The sequence below is a fragment of the Beta vulgaris genome, chromosome 8 (genome assembly GCF_026745355.1).
Source record: "Beta vulgaris subsp. vulgaris cultivar EL10 chromosome 8, EL10.2, whole genome shotgun sequence".
NCBI lineage: Eukaryota > Viridiplantae > Streptophyta > Magnoliopsida > Caryophyllales > Amaranthaceae > Beta > Beta vulgaris.
Window position 1 is genome coordinate 22,050,536 of NC_079209.1, and position 20,254 is coordinate 22,070,789.

General features: G+C 32.7%; 1 protein-coding gene across 2 annotated transcripts; it reads left to right on the forward strand.

Moving 5' to 3' along the window:
* The first annotated feature begins 604 nt into the window (after positions 1-604).
* On the forward strand, positions 605-7,468 carry LOC104883649 (uncharacterized). Of its 2 annotated transcripts, XM_010668198.3 has the most exons (7): positions 610-785; positions 1,117-1,182; positions 1,313-1,362; positions 1,470-1,534; positions 6,680-6,771; positions 6,914-6,985; positions 7,074-7,468. In XM_010668198.3, exons 1-7 carry the CDS (start codon positions 783-785, stop codon positions 7,110-7,112), a joined length of 387 nt encoding a protein of 128 aa, XP_010666500.1. In that variant the 5' UTR covers positions 610-782; the 3' UTR covers positions 7,113-7,468. The 2 variants fall into 2 exon arrangements, with proteins under 2 accessions (XP_048490630.1, XP_010666500.1); XM_048634673.2 differs by lacking the exon at positions 1,117-1,182 and having other exon boundaries at positions 605-785.
* The last annotated feature ends 12,786 nt before the right edge of the window (positions 7,469-20,254 follow it).

Below are 20,254 nucleotides of genomic sequence, written 5' to 3' on the forward strand. Positions count from 1 at the left end.
AAATTAAGGAAGAGGAAGAATGAAGAAGGAAGAAGGAAGAAGAATGAAGAAGAAGGGGGGTTAGCTGTAATGAGGGTTTAGGGGGAAATTTAGAGGTTTAGGAGGGAAAACTTACTTGGTTTACCGGTTTGCCAAGTTACAAGTTCTTAGGTACAAAAACTCAATTTAGTAAGCAAAGGTAGGATTATCCTAGAAAAATCCAAATGTGGGATTTTTTTTTTTTTTGCAGATCCGGCAAAGGTGGAATTATTCCTGTCCAATTTTCCTTTAAAAAATGTTCTTTTAAAACTTATTTTCCCTGAAAATATGTTTTATATTTGATAAGCATATGTATTTAAGTAATTGAATTCTAGTAATGTTTCACTTCAATAATAAAATGTTCATTTTCGTAGTTGGATTCTGATAATGTTCCATTAAAATAGTAAAAAAAAAAATTCGTAAATAAATTCTTATAATGTTTCATTTCAACAATAAAATGTTCATTTTCGTAAGTGAATTTTTATAATATTACACTTCAACAATAAAATATTCGTTTCCATAAATGTTTTATTTTGTCTTGTGGGAGCAAGGTTGTCATTGTGCTCCTAGGAGCATACTGCAGACATTACCAAGCCCCCCTAAGGCCAAAACGAGGCTTAAAAAAAAAGGTCGCGTCTTATTAACGCTGCCTTTATTCAGAGTTCGAAGATCATCTTTACGCAGCTAATTCACCTCTTTCCTCCAATACCCAAATCTCAATTCTCAGTTCAGCTGCTAGCTTAGTCAGATTTCACCTCACAACAATGGTACGTACAAATTCGATCTCCTCTTACTTCATCTACTCATGCTATTTTAGGGTTTTACACATTCTTAGACATAACTTCTTAGCTTGTTTTATTTGTAATTTTAATTTTGCTTCACTATCGAGTTAAAAGGATATCTATATCACCCGAATAAGCTGGTAATTTGGAAATGATTTAAAGTGTTTTCTGTTGAATCATGATTTAGTGAATGAAATTTTTGAAGTGGCTATCTGATTTACTATTCAATTCTTGGGATTAAGAGTGTTTTTTGAGGAATTTGTTTGAATACTGGGTTAAAACTTGGAACTTTTAGCTGAGGGTTATGTATGTGCAGGCCGATCCTGAGTTGGAAGCCATTAGACAAAGAAGAATGCAGGAGTTAATGGCACAGCGTGGTGCTGTAAGGAATTGCTTTGTGTTTTTTGATGAATTCAGTAGCCTTTTGGAGTTTTTGTGTATATGTGTGTGTGCGCGTTCTGTAATTTATAGAGCATATGATGTTTTACTGACTGAATGCCATCTTAAACCAGGGAAGTCAGCAGAATCCTGAACAACAGAAAGCTCAAGAAGAAGCAAAAATGTCTGGTTATTTGTTATTGGATGGTTTTGTATCATGAGCTAAATTATGTTGTTGTTTTGCATTTATGCTAAATTGTGTTTGGTGTTTGATTCGCATATGGGATGAAGGGAAGCCGAAGAACGAAGGCAGATGATGCTTGCTCAAATTTTGTCATCTGAAGCACGTGAAAGAAGTAAGCTCAAATGGCACTCCTTCATCTTTACATTTGTAATTTTTCATTAGGTAGACTTGAGAATTTTATAGCCTTTTGGTATCTCGTGATTTTAGTTACCCCTTAGTGCCTTTGTTTTCATAAATTTTGTCCACAAAATCTTTTTTTAGTCCTTTGTGGGTGATTGTACTCACTCTGGCAATCTTGTAAATTGCATGGTCAAATGTTTTTGTTTTGATGAGCAACTATTTCTAAAAATTTATGTGTCTTGCCCAAAGTTATCAAAATCGCGATTCAAATATTAAAATCTAACGATTTTACGATTCAAAATATGGTAGACGATTCGATTCGCGATTCTAGACGATTCTATACATTTGATCTTGTCTGAACGAACCCGCAAGTTATAAATATGCTAATAAAGAAAATAAGAGATATATATTGTTAGTTATTGCCAATATAGTGGGTAAACAACTATTTTTTCCAATTTTTAGGTCTTTTAACTTATAATATTAGCATATTCAATGAAGATTGAGTGCAATATATTGATTATACATGTTTGTAGAATCTGAGGATTCTATGATTCGATTTTACGATTCGATTCTAAAGGTTGTTTTTGATTCAAACTAGAATCTCGATTTTAACAACATTGGTCTTGCCTATTTACAAGTCAAGAAAGTATGGTGTATCCTAGCAAGCACCTTTGTAATCTGTGTCCTTTTTTTAAGGAAGTTGCTTGCACTCTGTCTGTGTGGAGTTAAGTTGGGAAAGGGTTTAGATCCTACTAATTCAGATGCTATAAGAAAGAAAGGTTGGAATTAAATATATATTATGAAATCTAGGAAAGTGCTTTATCTACTAATAGGGTAGATATAGGTAAATCGTTTTGAACTGTATCAAAGATGCTACTAGCTTATAGTTCCCCATTCATTGAGTGAAGGAAGAGCTGTACACTTGTACTGTACCATATATCTGTATCTTCCAGTAAATTGCCAAGGATGAGTTTGTTTTGAGATGTGGGGTGCAGGAAGGATATGGGCTTTCTTTTTAATATGTGTTTCCTGATTCTAGAAAGTTATTATTTGGATTCTAGTAACCATTCTAGGGAATTTATTAAGGGATTTACCTCTTCTGGACCTTCTAAATTATCATTCTCATGTTCTTTCTTTATTCTCGAAATTCTCCTGGAAGTTGTGAATGTGTTTTGGGACTATAGTTTTAGCCTTTTTTTTAGGGAGGTGGAGGAGTCGAATACCCTTCATTGTCATATTGTTGGGGTTCGAAAGTTTCTATTAGAATACATTGTTGTTCATTCTGTCATCTAAAAGACCCGCTGAATGCTTCTCTATTCTTCCTTTTGGAGCCCCTCCTACCACCCAACAGAATCACAGGGTACGATTCAACAGCATCTCAGCTCTGCAAGTTCAAGTAGTTTACCTGGAGCAGTGGAACCTCACGTGATTAGTCAAAGTTCAGTTAAGAATGCAAAAAACATTTCTGTGTTCCAAAGCCCTAGCCTAAACATGTAATCTTATCATTTATTGTTGGTTCCTTTTGTAGAGTACTTTTTGTGTCCTACCCTTTGAGGTAGTGTGGGTATTAGGTTGAGTTGTCTTTGAGCTCCTGGGTTATCGTATAGTATGGTGAGATTTAAATGAGTGAGAATTTGGTTTTTTTGAAGCTCTCCGTTATTTGCTGTTCTGACAACTATCTTCGATTTCAGTATGAGTAAATGAAGGAACTAGAAATCCTTTACTTGTACAGGATTCAGTGCTTCTAGAAAGTCCTCCATCTGAGATATCTCGCAATAGAGTCTTCGAGTGTATATGTGCTTAAATGTTTAGTTCTTAGACACTAAGGCCTTCCTACTGAACTGAACTTATTTTTATACTGAACTGAACTCATATTTGCTTAACAAAACTTATTTTTACTATAGAGGATTTATTTTTACTGATTTTACTGGAGAGGACTTATTTTTATTGGTTCTCTATTGTTTTCTTTCATGTAACTAATTTTGCTGAACCGAACATATTTTTATTAAACTTCTTTTTGCTGAAGTGAACTTATTTTTTCGTGAACTTATTTTTACTGAAACTTTCTTTTAAAACGCAAACTGAACAGTGCTTAAATGGCTTCCAATGCTCACTTTCTGACTATTGCAAATGCAAGGCTTAGCTGTATTTCTAGATATTTACTGCAGCTGCAGGGGGTTTGGGGATGGCTTGCTGTTGATGTAATCTAATCAACATATTATGAGTATTCATTGAGCAAAGAAGTAAAACAATGTTTGAAGATGTATGGGTTGCTTCTATATATTTCAATGTCGATATTAACCAAAATTATGTTCAGTCAATGTTGAATAAATGCTACTATGCAGAACTGTGGTTAGAAACGGCTGCTTGCTTCTTAGTATCTATGTGCAATAGACTCGCTAGGCTGCAGTAGGAAGCAGTCTTGCACCTTTTATGCTTTAGTAAGGAATGATGAAAGTGCATTTGAAAGACAATGCTGCTATTTTCCTTGGAGAAGTTTTTCTCTCTTATTTTCTTTGTGGAACATATGCTGAGCGTGTATATCAGCTTATTTATATCTACTTTTTATGTACCCTTTGATGGATGAAAATGGTTGACTTGGGATCAAGTATCGATTGCTAGCTGGCTTGTTATCTTTCCTATAGGTGGTTGGTTCAGTTTTGTTCTATAGGATACCCTTGTGTTTCTGTGTTTCTGTGTTGTACCCCTAATGTTTAATTTTTCCAAGTTGTACGTTGTACCCTTGAACTTTTATTTGTTCTTTATAATAACTCTCCAATAAATGAACGTTAAGTTTACCATTAATTTCTTATCTTCTGCTCTTTAGACTTACATAAGAAGAGAGATAAATTCTTCGGCTTTAAATGGATTGGACAAAATGGAGAAGTAGGGTAAAGTTTTCGTGGGAAAATTTCCCTCCTAATGTTACTATAAAGAACTGAAAATAAGGAAAAAAACGGAACTTAGCATTGACTGAATAAAGGGGTACCACATAGAACAGTCAAAAAGTTCAAGGGTATAACACTATAACTTGGAAGAAAAAACCATTAGGGATACAACATAGAAAACGCTAAAACACAGGGGTACCTTGTAGAGTTGGCCATTGTATGATCCACACAATTCACCTGACAAAAGATAAAGAACAAAATTAAGGGACTTAACAAATCTGGAGAATATCATGTAGCAGGAACTCTTCAGGGGTAATTGAGCATAGCCTTGACAGCAATCTGGCCAGCTGTTCTGGCAGTGAGTCTCTACTGACTGCTGCTTTAGGATGGAAGACCGCTGAAAAGCACTGGCTATCTTTACAATGTGGCCTTCTAAGAACCACCCCAACCCCCCCCCCCCCCGGCATTGTTTTACTACTTTAGTTATAAGCATGAATGAATTAGAAACTTTTGGGCATGTTTTTGAAAAGGAATGTGTAACATCATGTTCAAAGCTTATATTTCCTAAGGCTCTCCGCTCGTGTCACGTCTTTAGTATGAGGGTCTATGGGAAATTTGATATTGGCTACGGCCACATTTTTGTTTTGAGAGGAGTGACGACATATTTTTGTTATCTACTGGTTTAGCTATACTTGCTCAAAACACTCATTTGCTTCTTTGCTAAAGGACTTAAGCATGGGATAGTTCCAATTCTATGTATTTCCTTGTGACGCTATGTACAAGGGAATATATTTATAGATATTCCTAAACAGTGAATTTAATCTTACATTAACAGTGAACATTTTTTTTTCATGAGTTCATTTGACTACAACATTGCAGCTCGGAGATCACATGCCTTTCAGTGGCATGAGGGCACTTTTTTTTTTTTTTTTGATAAGAATCGACAATTAGGATAGTCTCATGAGTGAAACCAACCTAATTCATCCTTTCGGATGATACTGGATATAACACATCATTACAAGAGTTTATCCATTATAGCATAGTCGGATAACTGTGACGAATCTTTTCCATGAAATCAGCAGCTTGTTTTGCCTCCCTAAAACAGTAACTGCATCCGCAATGATGTTGTGGATTGACCAAAGAATCTTCCATTGTCTATTGATATTATTGATGCAAATATCACCGCCCTCAACAGTAATGTTTTCAATACCAATGAAAAAGGTTCTTTTGATATCTTCCCAGAGAGCGACACACTTTTCGGCTTCAAATATCCCGGATATAGAGCCAATCACATTTGATCCTGCCAGGCATAGGGTGCTTTTAAAGTCCCTAGAGTAGAGCTTCCTGATTGGGTAAGAGAATCATCAGATTTTCATTTGAAAACAAGATGGATCTTTTGGAGGAGACCAAATCAATTTCTTTTGATGAGCTGGCAATGAGGTTCAAAGAGGGAGTTGGATTAGAAGATCGAAATGATTAATTGTCTAAATCAAGTAACTTCAAAGAATTCCAGTCATGAAAGACATTTCCTTGCTAAATTAATTCCTTGGATAACCAAGTTTCATTGCAAAAAAATGGTATTGTTTCTTATATACCAAACTGTCCACCAAACGAAAGCCATCTTTTTATATTGGTCTAAACCAATTGAATTTTGCAATGATTAAGCTTGGCTACAAAGGAAGCTGCAGAAATATTAAAAGTGAGGGGTCAATTTTCTTCTCTTTTCTAAGGAGGAGAAAATCTCATAGTGAAAGGACAAGAAAAGAAAAGGTGTGGGACTGAAGATTACTGAATTTGATCTGAATTATACAGTTGACTGTGTTGAGGATAGAGTATAGTTAAAACTGGCATTTATACACAGATTATTTGTCCAATACTCCAATATATGCTCTTTCCAATGCTGGAAGCCTAGGTGTACTGATTTTTCCATGAAAAACCTAGAAAGTGAAGCTGGTGTTTAGCACCATAGGACGGGCTTTGATCAAGTAACTTCGCATTTTTATTGAAAATCAATACGTGCACTGTGCAAAGAATTAGCTCTGCCTGAAGTATTCTATCAATTGAAACTGTATTCAGTGAACTTTTTATCTATACAAGGGGGATATAGTGGCCGTCTGGGGGGGATGGAGTTTCATCAATTGATGCTAAGGAACAGATGCTTCATTCTTAACTCTACAATATGTATATTGACTGTATATTTCATCACTATCATTAGTTGCTAAGTACAATTTTTGCTTTTGGCTTGACAGTTGCTAGGATTGCTTTGGTTAAGCCTGAAAAGGCTAAAGGAGTAGAGGATGTTATACTACGAGCTGCTCAGATGGGTCAAATTGCTGAAAAGGTCAGGCACAACCCTCTAGATAACCCTCTTAAGTAGTAAATTGGGAAAAAAGGAAGCTAAATTAAGAGAAAAACCAAAGAGCTTGGCAGTTTACTGTACTGAAGGAAAGTTAATGAACGTACAATGGTATGTCATACTACAGGTTTCTGAGGAAAAACTTATATCACTGTTGGAGCAAATTAATACTCAGACAACTAAGCAGACCAAAGTGACTGTAAGCTGTGCTTCCTACCTCTCTACAAATGACAGTTTGCCTATATGAACTTCTTTTCTCTGACTGTGCATGTTGTTTGTTTTTGCAGATCACAAGGCGCCGAAGTGTCCTCGAAGATGACGATTAGGTCTAAGATGCTGTAATGCTAAAGAACTGCTAGTCTTAAAGAGCTGTGTAGTGCTTGCTATATTTCCGAGTTTATGAGCCTCGTGTTACTAGGTTGAGCCACAAAACCTTAGCTTCTGTGTGTATCTGATTACTTTGATAACAGTTGGTTATTGCCTTTCATGATTTATGTCTTTACCCCAACTTTTTTCGAAGAGGGGTGTATATTGGAGTAGAGGCCGATGTATTTAGTACTCAGGCTATGTTAATTGATTTTTGGGCATAAATGTTCACGTCATATGATGTGAGGAAATCTTTTATGCTAATTGAGAGAGACCACCTCTTAATCAATCTGCGTTTAAGCTTCTTTTATCTTTACCCATGTTTGTTTACGGTTCTCTAACCCTCCCTTAAGATCCTATTGCTCACTTTTGCTTGGCCGTTGAATGGTGTTAGGATTTGGTCAAATTGGATTGTCTCCTCATTCATCATCAAAAGCTAATTATACCATCTAGAGGACAAAGTCCTAATACTATGTAAACACAACATAATAACAATATCTTAACTATAATATGAGTCGTATCCTAACACCCCCACCTCAAGTTGGAGCGTGTACCTTTTGCACACGCAACTTGGATAACAAAAACTCAAATTGAGTCTTACCAAATGCTTTAGTAAATATATCTGCCAAGTGGAACTTGGTAGGAACATAAGACGGAGTAATAAGCCCCTCAGTCACTGCATTATGAACGAAGTGACAATCAGCTTCAACATCTTTAATGCGCTCATGAAAAACGGAATTATCGACTATATACAAAGCTAATTGACTGTCGCAATATAACTGCATTCGTGCTGGATGCTAAACTCCAAGATAACCCAATAATTGCTTGAGCCATTTTAATTCACAAACTATAGCAAACATAGAACAATATTCTGCTTCTATAGAGGAACGAGATATTGTAGTTTGCTTCTTAGTCTTTCAAGAAACGGGAGAATATCCCAGCAAAACAAACCATCCACTCAGGGAACGTCTAGTAATAGGACAACTAGCCCAATTAGAATTACACCACCCTTCTAGGCGGAGATCACTATCTGAACGTTATAATATGCCCTAGCCTGGATTTTTCTTCAAATATCTAACAACTCTCAGAATTACCTCCTAATTACTTTTGGTGCCTGCATAAACTATGACAGAGTATGAACAGAATATGCCAAATCAGGTTTAGTAACAGCAAGATAAATCAATATGTCCATCAAACAACGATATCTCTCTGCATCGTCCAATAAAGGACCTTCACTCATAGCAAGTTGATGATGTTGCTCCATGGGAAAGTCTGTCGGTTTCGTAACAAGCAAGCCACACTCATAAACAATATCCAAGGCATATTTTCGTTGACTCATAAAGATTCCTTGAGGACCCCTCGCAACTTCCAAACTTAAGAAGTATTTCAAGACCCAAATCTTTCATTTTAATACATTTTCGAAGGTAATTTTTGAAGTTCAATAAAGCTTTCTCATCATTTCCTCCAATAATCATATCATCAACATAGATAAAGCACATTCAATTGAGCTAGTTTCCTGGTCAAAGTGAACAAGGAATAAGTAGAAAAAGACTGCCTAAACCCATGGGCTTTGAGGGCAATAGCCAACTTTGGAAAACAACATCTAGGTGCCTACGATTTCTTCATCCTGCAACCATATTAGTATTCTTTTCCTGAAACTCGGGAGGAATTTTCATATATACTTCTTCCTCCAAATCACCATGTAGAAAAGCATTATGAACATCCATTTGATGAATCTCCCATCTTTTCACTGCTGCAATAGTTAAAAAAGTACGAATTGTCGTCATTTTTGCCACAACAACAAAAGTTTCATTATAATCAATACCTTCGACCTCATGACGACTATATATAACTAATCTTGCCTTCAGTTTCTGCAGCTTATCCTGTTCATCATATTTCTCTGTATACATCCACTTACCCCCCCCCCCAAGGCCTTCTTGCCCGGAAGAAGAGGTTGTAATTAGTGCCTTGATCCTTCAAAGCTTTAATTTCTACACCCATGGCCTTACGCCATCCTTCATGCTTCATAGCCTCTTTAAAATACTTCGGAGGTTCCCTGCAGTAATCGATGCTAGATATATGCGATGATTGTAACATACTGTGTAATAGGATAGGGAGTACCTGAGGACATTGATGAAGCAGATGCCCGAGCAAATGAACTTTTCTTTTTCACTATAGTATGAGTCACATAATCCTGCAATTTCTTAGTTGGAATTTTCTTTCGTTTGTCCCGCCTTATAGCTTCAATACCATCCTCCACACTCCCTTCATTCACTCCATAAGCCTCGATATGAGGCGCATCATTATCATCATGCACGTATGGAGCCTCAACACGAGGCACAACCTCCTGAGGAGCACTATCCGGTGCCACATCCACACGCACGGGGTCAAAACCCTCCTGCACCACATCTCCAATCGCGCCACGTTCCTCTTTAACACCCAAGAGAACCATGACACTAGGAGTGGCCATCTCCGTCCTCATCACAATACTCAACATCAACCTCCATCCCCCACATTCGAATCGTTCAATGGTTTAGACAATGCAAAAGGGAACCTATGTTTAATAAACTTCACATCCTGGGAGACAAAATATTGTTTTATTTCCATGTCAAACACTTTCCATCCTTTTTAGGTGAAAGAATAGCCAACAAAGACACATTTTCTACTCCTACTGACAAACTTATCACCACGATGATTTAAATTATATGCATAACCTATAGATAGCTATATTATCATATAGGGCAGCCTGTTCAAACTCTTTCGGGCTTCATTACTCTCCTTAGTTTAAATTAAAGATCATAATGTACACAAGTTTTCAATTAATAACCATACAATTTCACAATTCATTTCAATATATAGTAATATACTCAAGTCAAAAGTTCATTACAAGAATAATCACATACTATTACTTACGTACTACAATCATTGTTTCAAAATAAATACTTGATAATAAAAAGAGTAGCCTTATATGTACCCGATGCGTGCGAAATCACTATCAAAGTAAAATTTATTGCGTAATTGTATCTAGTAATAATTTATTTAAAAATTTATTTTGATAATCTCTTTTATAAATCATGACAGTAAGAACAAAAACCTAGTATAATGTACTAAAAATATCAAAGAAAAAATTCTCTTATTATAAGGTAATGATAATTTTATGATTCTAATTGCTATACAACAACCAGTAATATTAAATTACCAAGATTCAAAAAAATACAACCATGCCAAAAAAACATGAAAACAAAGCAAAAGATTACATAGAAATAAAACCAAGAACGCCCAAAACTAAAAACAGAGGAGAAAAAACGGGAAATTATTTTGTGAATTGCTAAAGAATGAAGGGATTAGGAAGAGCATTGGTCTTCTTCTCTTTCTTTGTTTTGAGTTATGATAGAGATTTTTCGAGGTTTTAAACTGATTTGTGTTCTAGTAACTGCCTACTTTCTTTCTTTAAAGTTGGTTTTTTTTTTTTTGTTTAATTGAAGTAGTTAGTTACCCTTTTTTTTTCTTTTCTTTTTTCTATTTTTTGGTGTTTTACACCTCTCGACATAAATAATAGTACGCGAGTATGACACCAAAGTACAATAACATAAATACTATAGTATTGTCCCGTTACAGAGCCACAAACAATATAAAAAGGATGGCCTATAAGGTAATCTAAACAATATCATAACAGAAACTTTGTGTGGTTTTGATATATAAAAGGAGATCGAGTTTAACCAAACATTATCTTTAAATTGTGAAAGTAAATATGAAAAATGTTTTGATTTATTTTCTCATTAGCAAGTAAAGAGTTGTTTTTGATAATTTCTATCTTATATCCCTACTTGACGAGCTTTCCTTGTACCTTGGTTATCTTGATAAGAAAAGTGGTCCAAAATCTCATACCAAATCTAAATAGGCTTAGCGGCAAGATGATAGGCATTGACAAACAATAACATTTTATGGCTCATACCAAGAAATAAAGAGTTAACTAATAGAGATACAATATACACACTTTACATATATTCCAAATCCTTTTATACATCCTTTAGCTCTCCAAAAATATTATAATAGCTCTCCAAAAATATTATAATAGCTCTCCAAATATCTCTCTCCATTTATCCCCTCCGACCACATATGGCCCTGCCTTTTCATCACATGTACCTCTCTACTCTCCACTATAGTCTTTGCTTAGTCTACTCTCTTACACACAGTGGCGGATCCAAAAATTGGTTCACGTGGATTCAGAATAATTTTAATATAAATTTAAAATTATTTTTTTATTTGGAGTTACAATTTTTTATCGAAAAGGGAAAAAGATTGAACTTTTAACAATTGTACGTAGGTAAGTTTTCATTTTTTGATTACATCATTACAAAAAAAACATGGTAACTAATTTCTTGTAGTAATGAAAGATTATCAATTTTTTAACAAGCTACAGAGTTATACAAACTACAAATTAGGTATTAACTATTAAGAATTTTTTTCATTGAATTAACTTATCATTTAAGTGTTAAAAGTTAAAACTATTTATATACACATATATGTATAACAAAATATGAAACTTTAACAACTAGCTAGCACAAACATGATATAGACAAAAAGATAATGCTAATCAACCAAATTCATTATCCTTTATTATATTTGTACTTGATGGAAGGGAGACATTAATAGAAATTAAGAGAGCTTAAAAGATAAAGGGAGGATTGAAAAAAAAAAGACCAAAGTAAGCTGTAAGCCTAAAGGGGAGGAGAAAAAAAAGGAAAGAGCAGAAAAATATATCACGAGATTCGAACCTGCGACCATTAGTGCAGAACAACTAGGCCTTACCGCTGAGCTACAACACCCTTAACTTATATAATGTGTGATGTTTTATACTTCCTCCGTTTCAAAATAAGTGCAACATTTGCATAGTATTTACTATTCACAGTTTAAACTTTAATTAGCTTTGGTGATTTACATTTTAGGAAAAACATAGTCATGTGGGATCTTGTTAGTTCGTCTGAATGTGAATTTTTTAATATCAACTTTATAATTTTTACTTATTGATAATTGAAGATATTAACGGTTAAAATAATGCATTGGCAAACGTGAAAACAAGAAGTGTTGCACTTATTTAGAAACAGATGAAGTATATGTTATTTCTTATTTTTGCCCAGTTTCTCTGTTGTTGTCCCGGATCCGCATGGGTTCAGTTGAACCCACTAAACCCACGCTGGATCCGCCACTGCTCACACAATCTCTTCCCCTTTCTCTCTCAGAGACCCCTATCTTTCCTCGGCTTAGACACACAAAAAAACATCAACTAACTAAAATGGCATTAGATTGGCAAAATCCTAACTACTTTCTTAAATAAATTAACCCATTTCAACAACAACCACTACAACGACAACATTTTCATTTCCAAAATCCAGATGATATTCTTCTCTCACCTCCATTCCACCACCATATATTTTCTTTCTCTATCTCTTCCTCCCGTCGTCCATTATCTCGTCTTTCTTCGGTCCATTCTCTCATTATAAATGGAAACCTAATAATTAGAGATAGTGGAAGAAATTTTTACTTAATAACTGGAGCAATTTTGGTCAATTAAAGTTGAGATGATTGAAGGTGGAAGTCGGAAATTTTGGAGAAGAAACACATAAATTTTGAAACGCAATTGAGGAGGTGAGTTTCAAAAAAAAATTCATTTTTTTTGCATGTGAGAGAATCTGAAATATGATATTTATTGGAGATTGTTAGTGTTTTAGAATTATTATTTGCATATAAAATCGAGAAGATTTTAGAATTTGGGAGAGTTTGTCAAATAATTTGGGGAAAGTTTGTCAAAGAATTTGGAAGAGTTTCACATTACAAAAAAAAAAACACTATGGTAAGGTAACGTATGAGAGATTATGGAGAGAATGAAAGGGAGTAGAGGAAGAGGAGAGGAGGAAGAAGTGGTAAGGAAACTGACGGGATTATGTGGAACTGTCGTGGGGAGTTAGAGATTTAGGGTGCGTTCTGTTCAACTTAAAAAATTAAGTTTCAGGTCCAATAAGTTCAGATAAGTTGCAATAAGGTCTAATAAGGGCAATAAGTTTCAATAAGGTCCAATAAGTTTCAATCAGGTGCAATAAGTTTCAATCAGGTGCAATAAGTTCCAATCAGGTCTAATAAGGTCCAATAAGTTCCAATCAGGTCTAATAAGGTCCAATAAGGTCCAAATAGTCAATGTTTAATAAACATTTGTATTATTTCCATATTTTGTTATTCATAATTTCATATCACTATCAGCTGATTATGTTATTATTAGAATTTTAATTAAAGTACCACAATGATTATATAGTATTATACTTGTATTAGTGTCTATTTTTTATTATTTATTTGTATTATGTCTATTATTTTATTATTTATTTATATCATGTCTATTATTTTATTATTCATATTACTATTAGCTGATTATGTTATTATTAGAAGTTTTTATTAAAGTACCACAATGTATGTTATTATACTTGTATTATTGTATATTATTTGATTATTCATATTGCTATTAAATAATATTAGAATCATGGTCAAATAATTAAGGTTAACAATAATAATAATTATAATATTTTTCAATAATAATTATAATTATATTATTTTATTATTTATTTGTATTATGTCTATTATTTTATTATTTATTTGTATTATGTCTATTATTTTATTATTCATATAATTTTTGCTTTTCTACTAGTGTTTTATAAAATCAAAACAAGACTATTAGATATATTAGTGGTGAAAGTTATGTATAGGCAAATATATAAATAGTAAATTTTTTTGTTAAATTAATTATCATAAGAGATAATTATAATCATATTTTTTTAAAGGACGAATTATAATAATTATTACTCCACAAAAAATTTTGAGGGGTAGTATTTACGTTAGTGGTAATATTTATGTTATTAATGATCAATTTTTTTGTCTAATAAGGTCAAATAAGTTTCAATTAGGTCCAATAAGGTCAATAAGTTCCAATCAGGGCCAATAAGGTCTAATAAGTTTCAATAAGGTCAATAAGTTCCAATAAGGTCCAAGAAGTTCCAATCAGGTTCAATCAGGTCCAATAAGCTGAATCAGGTCCAATCAGGTTTAATGAGTTCCAATAAGTTCAGTTCAGGTTCAATAAGTTCAGTTCAAATAAGGTCTAATAAGTTCAGGGCCAATAAGTTGAATAGAACGCACCCTTAGAATGCAATTATTCTTCATTTCTTTTTGTCGTGATTATCTCCTTCTTTATTTTATTTTTTTCTTGTAAGGGTTCTGTTGTAATTTGCTTAATATAATGATGGTAAAATGTGGGTTTTAATATTTTGGTGTCCTATCCTTCCTCACATATAGAATAGAGATTCATACTATTATAACCATAATAACAACATAATCAAGTTTTATATTAATACGAGAATTATACTCTTATAATAGTAATTACTAACTCATAAATTAATAACATTAGTCTATAAATTTACTTATCACATATATAACCACATAATAACACAATCACATAGATAACCGTTTTACAACGGGAATTAGAGCACGATGGACACAGAAATTACCTCGAGTAGTACAGATACGAATAATAAAGTCGCCCCTAAAAAGTTCCTTCTACAAATTAAAGTATCCGTCTACAATAATAAGTTAACGAATGTGATCAAAATTGTTAAGAGTTGAGGGTAGTAAACACTGTAAAATTTTTCATTAAAATAGTAGTCAAGTGTCAAAGTTATAAATGAGTTATTTTATTTTCGAAATAGAAGAGAAGAAAGAAAAAGAAAACTAAGTTTATAACTAATAGTAGTATAAGGAGGAAAGAATAGAAAACACGTCTACTGATGTGTACAGAAGAAGCATCATGAGCTGAACTTCTATTCATCGTTCCAAATCTACTTAAAAAGAAAAAAGAAAATAAAACAAAAGACTAATAAAGTAACTAAGGCTATGTTCAGTTCACCTTATTTTTGCTTATTTCAGATCTAATCAGATCGATCAGATCAGAAAAAATAAGTTCAGATCAAATAAGTTCATATCAGATCATGCTTATATTTTGAAAAACTCATTATTACTATTAATATTATTATTACTAGTACATTTCTTCAAAACGATTATTATTGTTGCTGTTGTACTTATTAATTATTGATATTGGTAATTATTATTAATCTTGTTATTATCATTATAAATGTCATTGTTATCATTATTTTAAGTTACTTTGTTATTATTAAATAATAGAAAATTAAAAGCGGCGGGTTAAGAACGTAAGATTAATGCAAAAGTAAGAAATATATATAATATGATAGCTTAAATTCATGACAACGAAACTACTAAGTCCGGATTACATTTCAAAATAAGCTAAGTGCAAGATACAAATTATACCTCTTCCTATCGAATTTCAAATCTCTCTAGCTATTTGAAGTTGCATGATATCCATTTCTTGCGCAAGTCATAGTTGTTTATATATCTTATTTTATTTCATATGGAAAAAAAAGAGTTGAGTCTGCCGACTTCTCAAGTGTGAAACATCTTTTTTTAAGGGAAAATGTGAAACATTTTATAAGGGCTCTTATAAATTAATGACTTGGGTTATATAATTATTTTTAGTAATAATAATTATTATTATGATTATAATAATTGTTGTTGTTATTATAATAATGATAATAACAATAATTATTATTATTATTAAAAGTTGTGTAGAACTTGTGATAGAAATAAAATGATAATAATAGTAATACTATAAATAAGATCTTATAATGTATTGCAAAGTAATAATATAAAAGTAATAATATATTTTATAAAAGATAAGATCTTCTAGATCAGATCAGAAAAAATAAGTTCAGATCAGATCAGAAAATTTCAGGTGAACAAAACATAGCCTAAGTGTATGGTTCATTAGAACCATTTTGTTCGACAAACAGAAGAAAGAACAGAAGAAAAATAAAGGGTATGCAGGAGGCGGGGCAAAAGAAGAAATAAAAAGAGATTAGAACACAAGTCCACCACCAGCCAGCCATACCGAGATGACAACGACGGCGCAGCACACACACTCGACTCTGCTTTTTTTTTAAAGAGAAAACAGAAGAGGGTTCCGATTTCCACTTATTCAACAAATGGTGAAGATGAATAAGGTGCCCATGGTAGAAGAGAAGGTTGTGGTATTCATAGTTAACTTGCTCAATGCAATTTAGGTAGGTAAAGTCCGATTGCTTGATTTTCTTAGCCAATTTGATTAATTAGGGTGCTAATTGGTTATGTAGGATATTGATTTGTGGAGTTTGGCTTGAGTTACTCAATCAATTATCAAATTAATTGATTTGCAATCTTTAGAAGAAGGTAAACTGAAATGAAAAGATGGTTGGAGTTTGGAAAGGTAATATTGTTCGAAATTGCAATATTGACCGGTGAATTTTTTTTACAAGCTTAAAAATTGTTGTAACGTAAAGGATCAATTATTAATTATTAATTTGTAAAATAATATTTAACTTTATTAGAAAAAAGATAAAATCATGAATTATTTTGTGAAACACAAAGTTATAACATAATTTTATGAAAAATAATTTTGAAATATTACAAAAACCCTCATGCTCTACAAACATGAAAGACAACTTATCAACAATGATAATTTTAGTAAGTTATTTCCTAGCAAATTCTGGATCATATTCCAACAACTTTGGCACATTCATAATCTCAGTTGAGCCATCTTCTTTATTGTTTGGAATTCAAATTCTATTAACCTTTGCTTTATGTCCAAATTGGCAGGATACTTTCAACATCTTTGAACATAATTCTTTAAAGGTGTAGTTCCATACCTTTACAACTAATTAGTGTTCCACAATATTTACATTCGGTCTTAAAAGGATTATTAGTATTAAACCATTTAGACTTTTTATCTCTATCATGAGGTTGAGAAGAAGAACCACTCACATTAGGATATAATGGTGGTTTAGTTTATTTGCTTGAGGTTATTGAAGAAGGATTCTCCTTCCTTTAGTTGATAGAGCTATCTCTTCCTCTTCCACGCTCACAACTTCTTCTTCATCATCTGATATGCACACATTTTCTATGTTTGCACCCATCTCAATCCCGTTGCTACCATTGAACTTACGAAAAATATTCAAATAAGATATATAGTCAACGAAGAAAACAAACCAAGAGGCAAAAAGCAACAATGCAGAATGCAAAAATTCAGGAAAACAAGAAGCAAAATTTGAAAGCAAAACTTCAAGAAACCATAGCAGAATTCGAACGCAACAACAAAACCATTTAGCAAATAATAATAATTTATAGCAAGATTAACAACACCAACACCAAAACTGACAAATCTCGAAAGAGAGAACTTAAAAAATGCTAAACAAATTCGGAGCAACAAAACTTACAAATGTTCCATCAATAAGCAAAATCATTGAATATATTTATAAATTGAAATAGAAAAAAAAAGAGGCAAAAAAAAGAGACAAGGAGGAATCTTCTCACCTCATTTAGTGGTGCGGACGCGGGACCCAGGCGGGTGAAGTGGAGTGATGATACCCAGCGCGACTATTGAAACACAAAGGGTGCCGATTGTTGTGGTGCCAGAGCCGTAGGGGAGAATTGGAGGGTTATTTAGAGTGCAGTGACGGATGTGAAAGACTAAGAGGATGTGTTTGCCCTAGGTTTGAAATTCTTGGAAACACATGAACAGTAGAAAGTTAAAAGTAGGGGTATTCATTTCAGATAATCTGATCCAAAATTTTGTTTATCCAAAATTTATGGATCGGTAAAAATGTGATCTGAATTCGATCCGAGAAAATCAGATATCCATAATTTTAGATCGATATATCCGAAAACTAAAAACATACATTTTTTTAAAGGAAAAATTTATAAAATAAGTTTTGAATTAGATCGCGACATCGGGTATGTCGGATATTTGTTCTCAAAAACGGATATTTTCATATATTTCTGATTGAATATCCAAAAAATTCCAATGTTTCAGTTATTTCGGATATCCGAAAAGGAATTTTGTGATCAGTATTCGATCTGAAATATCCGAAAATTAAAAATTGAATAAGATATCCAATTTTTATGGCCGGATTGACTAGATCACAGATTGGATATTTACGAACACCTAGTTAAAAGTTGCTGATTTTTTAAAAATAAAAAGAAATCATCTGTTTTAAAATTTTCGAATATCCACAATATTTTTTTCCCTGATCTAAATTTGATCCGATTTTTTAGATATCCATTCCGAAATATCCTAAAACTTAAAAATCGGATTGAATATCCAAAATTTCGAATCGACTAGATAGGATATTTTTGAACAACCCTAGAGACCTGAATATGATTTTGATGGATCAAACATGACCTGGACCTTTGATACACTCCCTCCGTTTTTTTAATTGTTAAACTTTTCTTTTTGACTGTTTCTATTCAATTGTAACATTTTCAGTTTTTCCATATATAGTATCATATAACATCAATTTCTTACACTTTTCTACCTCATATACTCTTTATTACCCACTTTATTAATCCATCAAAAACCTTCCTACTTCCTCTATCTCCTACAAATTTCTAATGGTTCTTTTACATTTCTTGAAAACCAAATATTATTTGGTTGTACTTTTTTTCTTTTTAGAATTCCTTAGTTCTCCCCCCAAAAAAGTGTAACAATTAATTCTAAATGGAGGGAGTACAATACGTCGGTAATACAAAATTAAATCATTATGCCGCTCGATCGACAACAAACCAAAACTAGTCAAACACGATAAATATGTGATATGACTTGACATATGATAACCCATTACTCGATTTGATTCACCTGTTGCAAATCATCTTGAAAATATTAGATAAATGATTATTCTCAACGACTCACTAAGTTACGACCCAAACCCCATATGACCCAAGATGAACATAAAGAAATCTATACAAATATATTAGAAGTCGTGTTTAAGTAATTTTATATGTCACGTGACACTCTAATCAAACTTCTAATACAAATGCTTCATGTATACTCCTCAATAAACAAATATTATGTAATTACAAGGTCTTGAACACACGACCTTTGAAAAGAAAAGTAAGAGCTTAACAATCAATACATTATGACTTTATTGTCTAATGTTTGAAATAAAATATGATAAAATCTTATAATAAATATATTTGACTAGAAAGACTTAAACAAGTATATATATCTCTAACACTCTTATCACGTAACTAACAAGAGACTATTGATGTCATATTCTCTTACCACAATTCCTTTCAAGATATTATCTTCAAACTTAAACCTTTCAAATTTTTTACTTATCAAGTCATGACGTAAACTTTTCAATTTATTAATGGACAAAAAAAAACAAAAATTGGCACAATAAATTATAAAATTTAGTAATAATAACATATTTGATTATTGTAATTGACCTGAGCATCTCGGAGCCAAAATACTAGTTATAATAATCTAAACTAGTTATTAGGTCCGGGCTATGCCCCGGATAAGAAAATTTTTATTTATTAATATTGTACTTTGATATGATAGCACTAAATACAACTTGGTCTAGTGGTTAAAACTTTAGTACATGAACTTGAGGTTATGGGATCAAAACCTATACTATGCAATTTCAATTTTTTTTATTGTACATGGATTACATGAACTAAAACTCCCTAGGGAGAGCGCCACGTGACACCATTCCTGGTTTACGCACGCCTTTTAATACATTAGTATAGATACTGTAAACATGAATATACCTTTTGTTAGCGAGTGATGCAATAATAACCCCGTATAACTTGAACCAGATCAAGACCCAACACAAACTTTAATTGCATGTGAAGCAATTTTATTTCTGCCTACTTGATAATCGAGGTGTTCCAATTTGAACTCCCTTTAAAACCAAAACTAGTTTTTAGGCCCCAACTATGCCCCGCTTAATTATAATATTCATTTATTTGCATTTTACTTTATAAATATATTACCAATTATTATTTGATTTGGTGGTTAAAACTTTAGTGTATAAGTTTGAGGTCAAGGGATCAAATCTTATAAGATGCATTTTTAATTTCTTTTCTATTGTATGCGTGTTTATAAAATGTTGAATTAAATAACCAATTATCACCCAGTTTGAAGTGACTTAAAATCAACTGAATCAAGTCA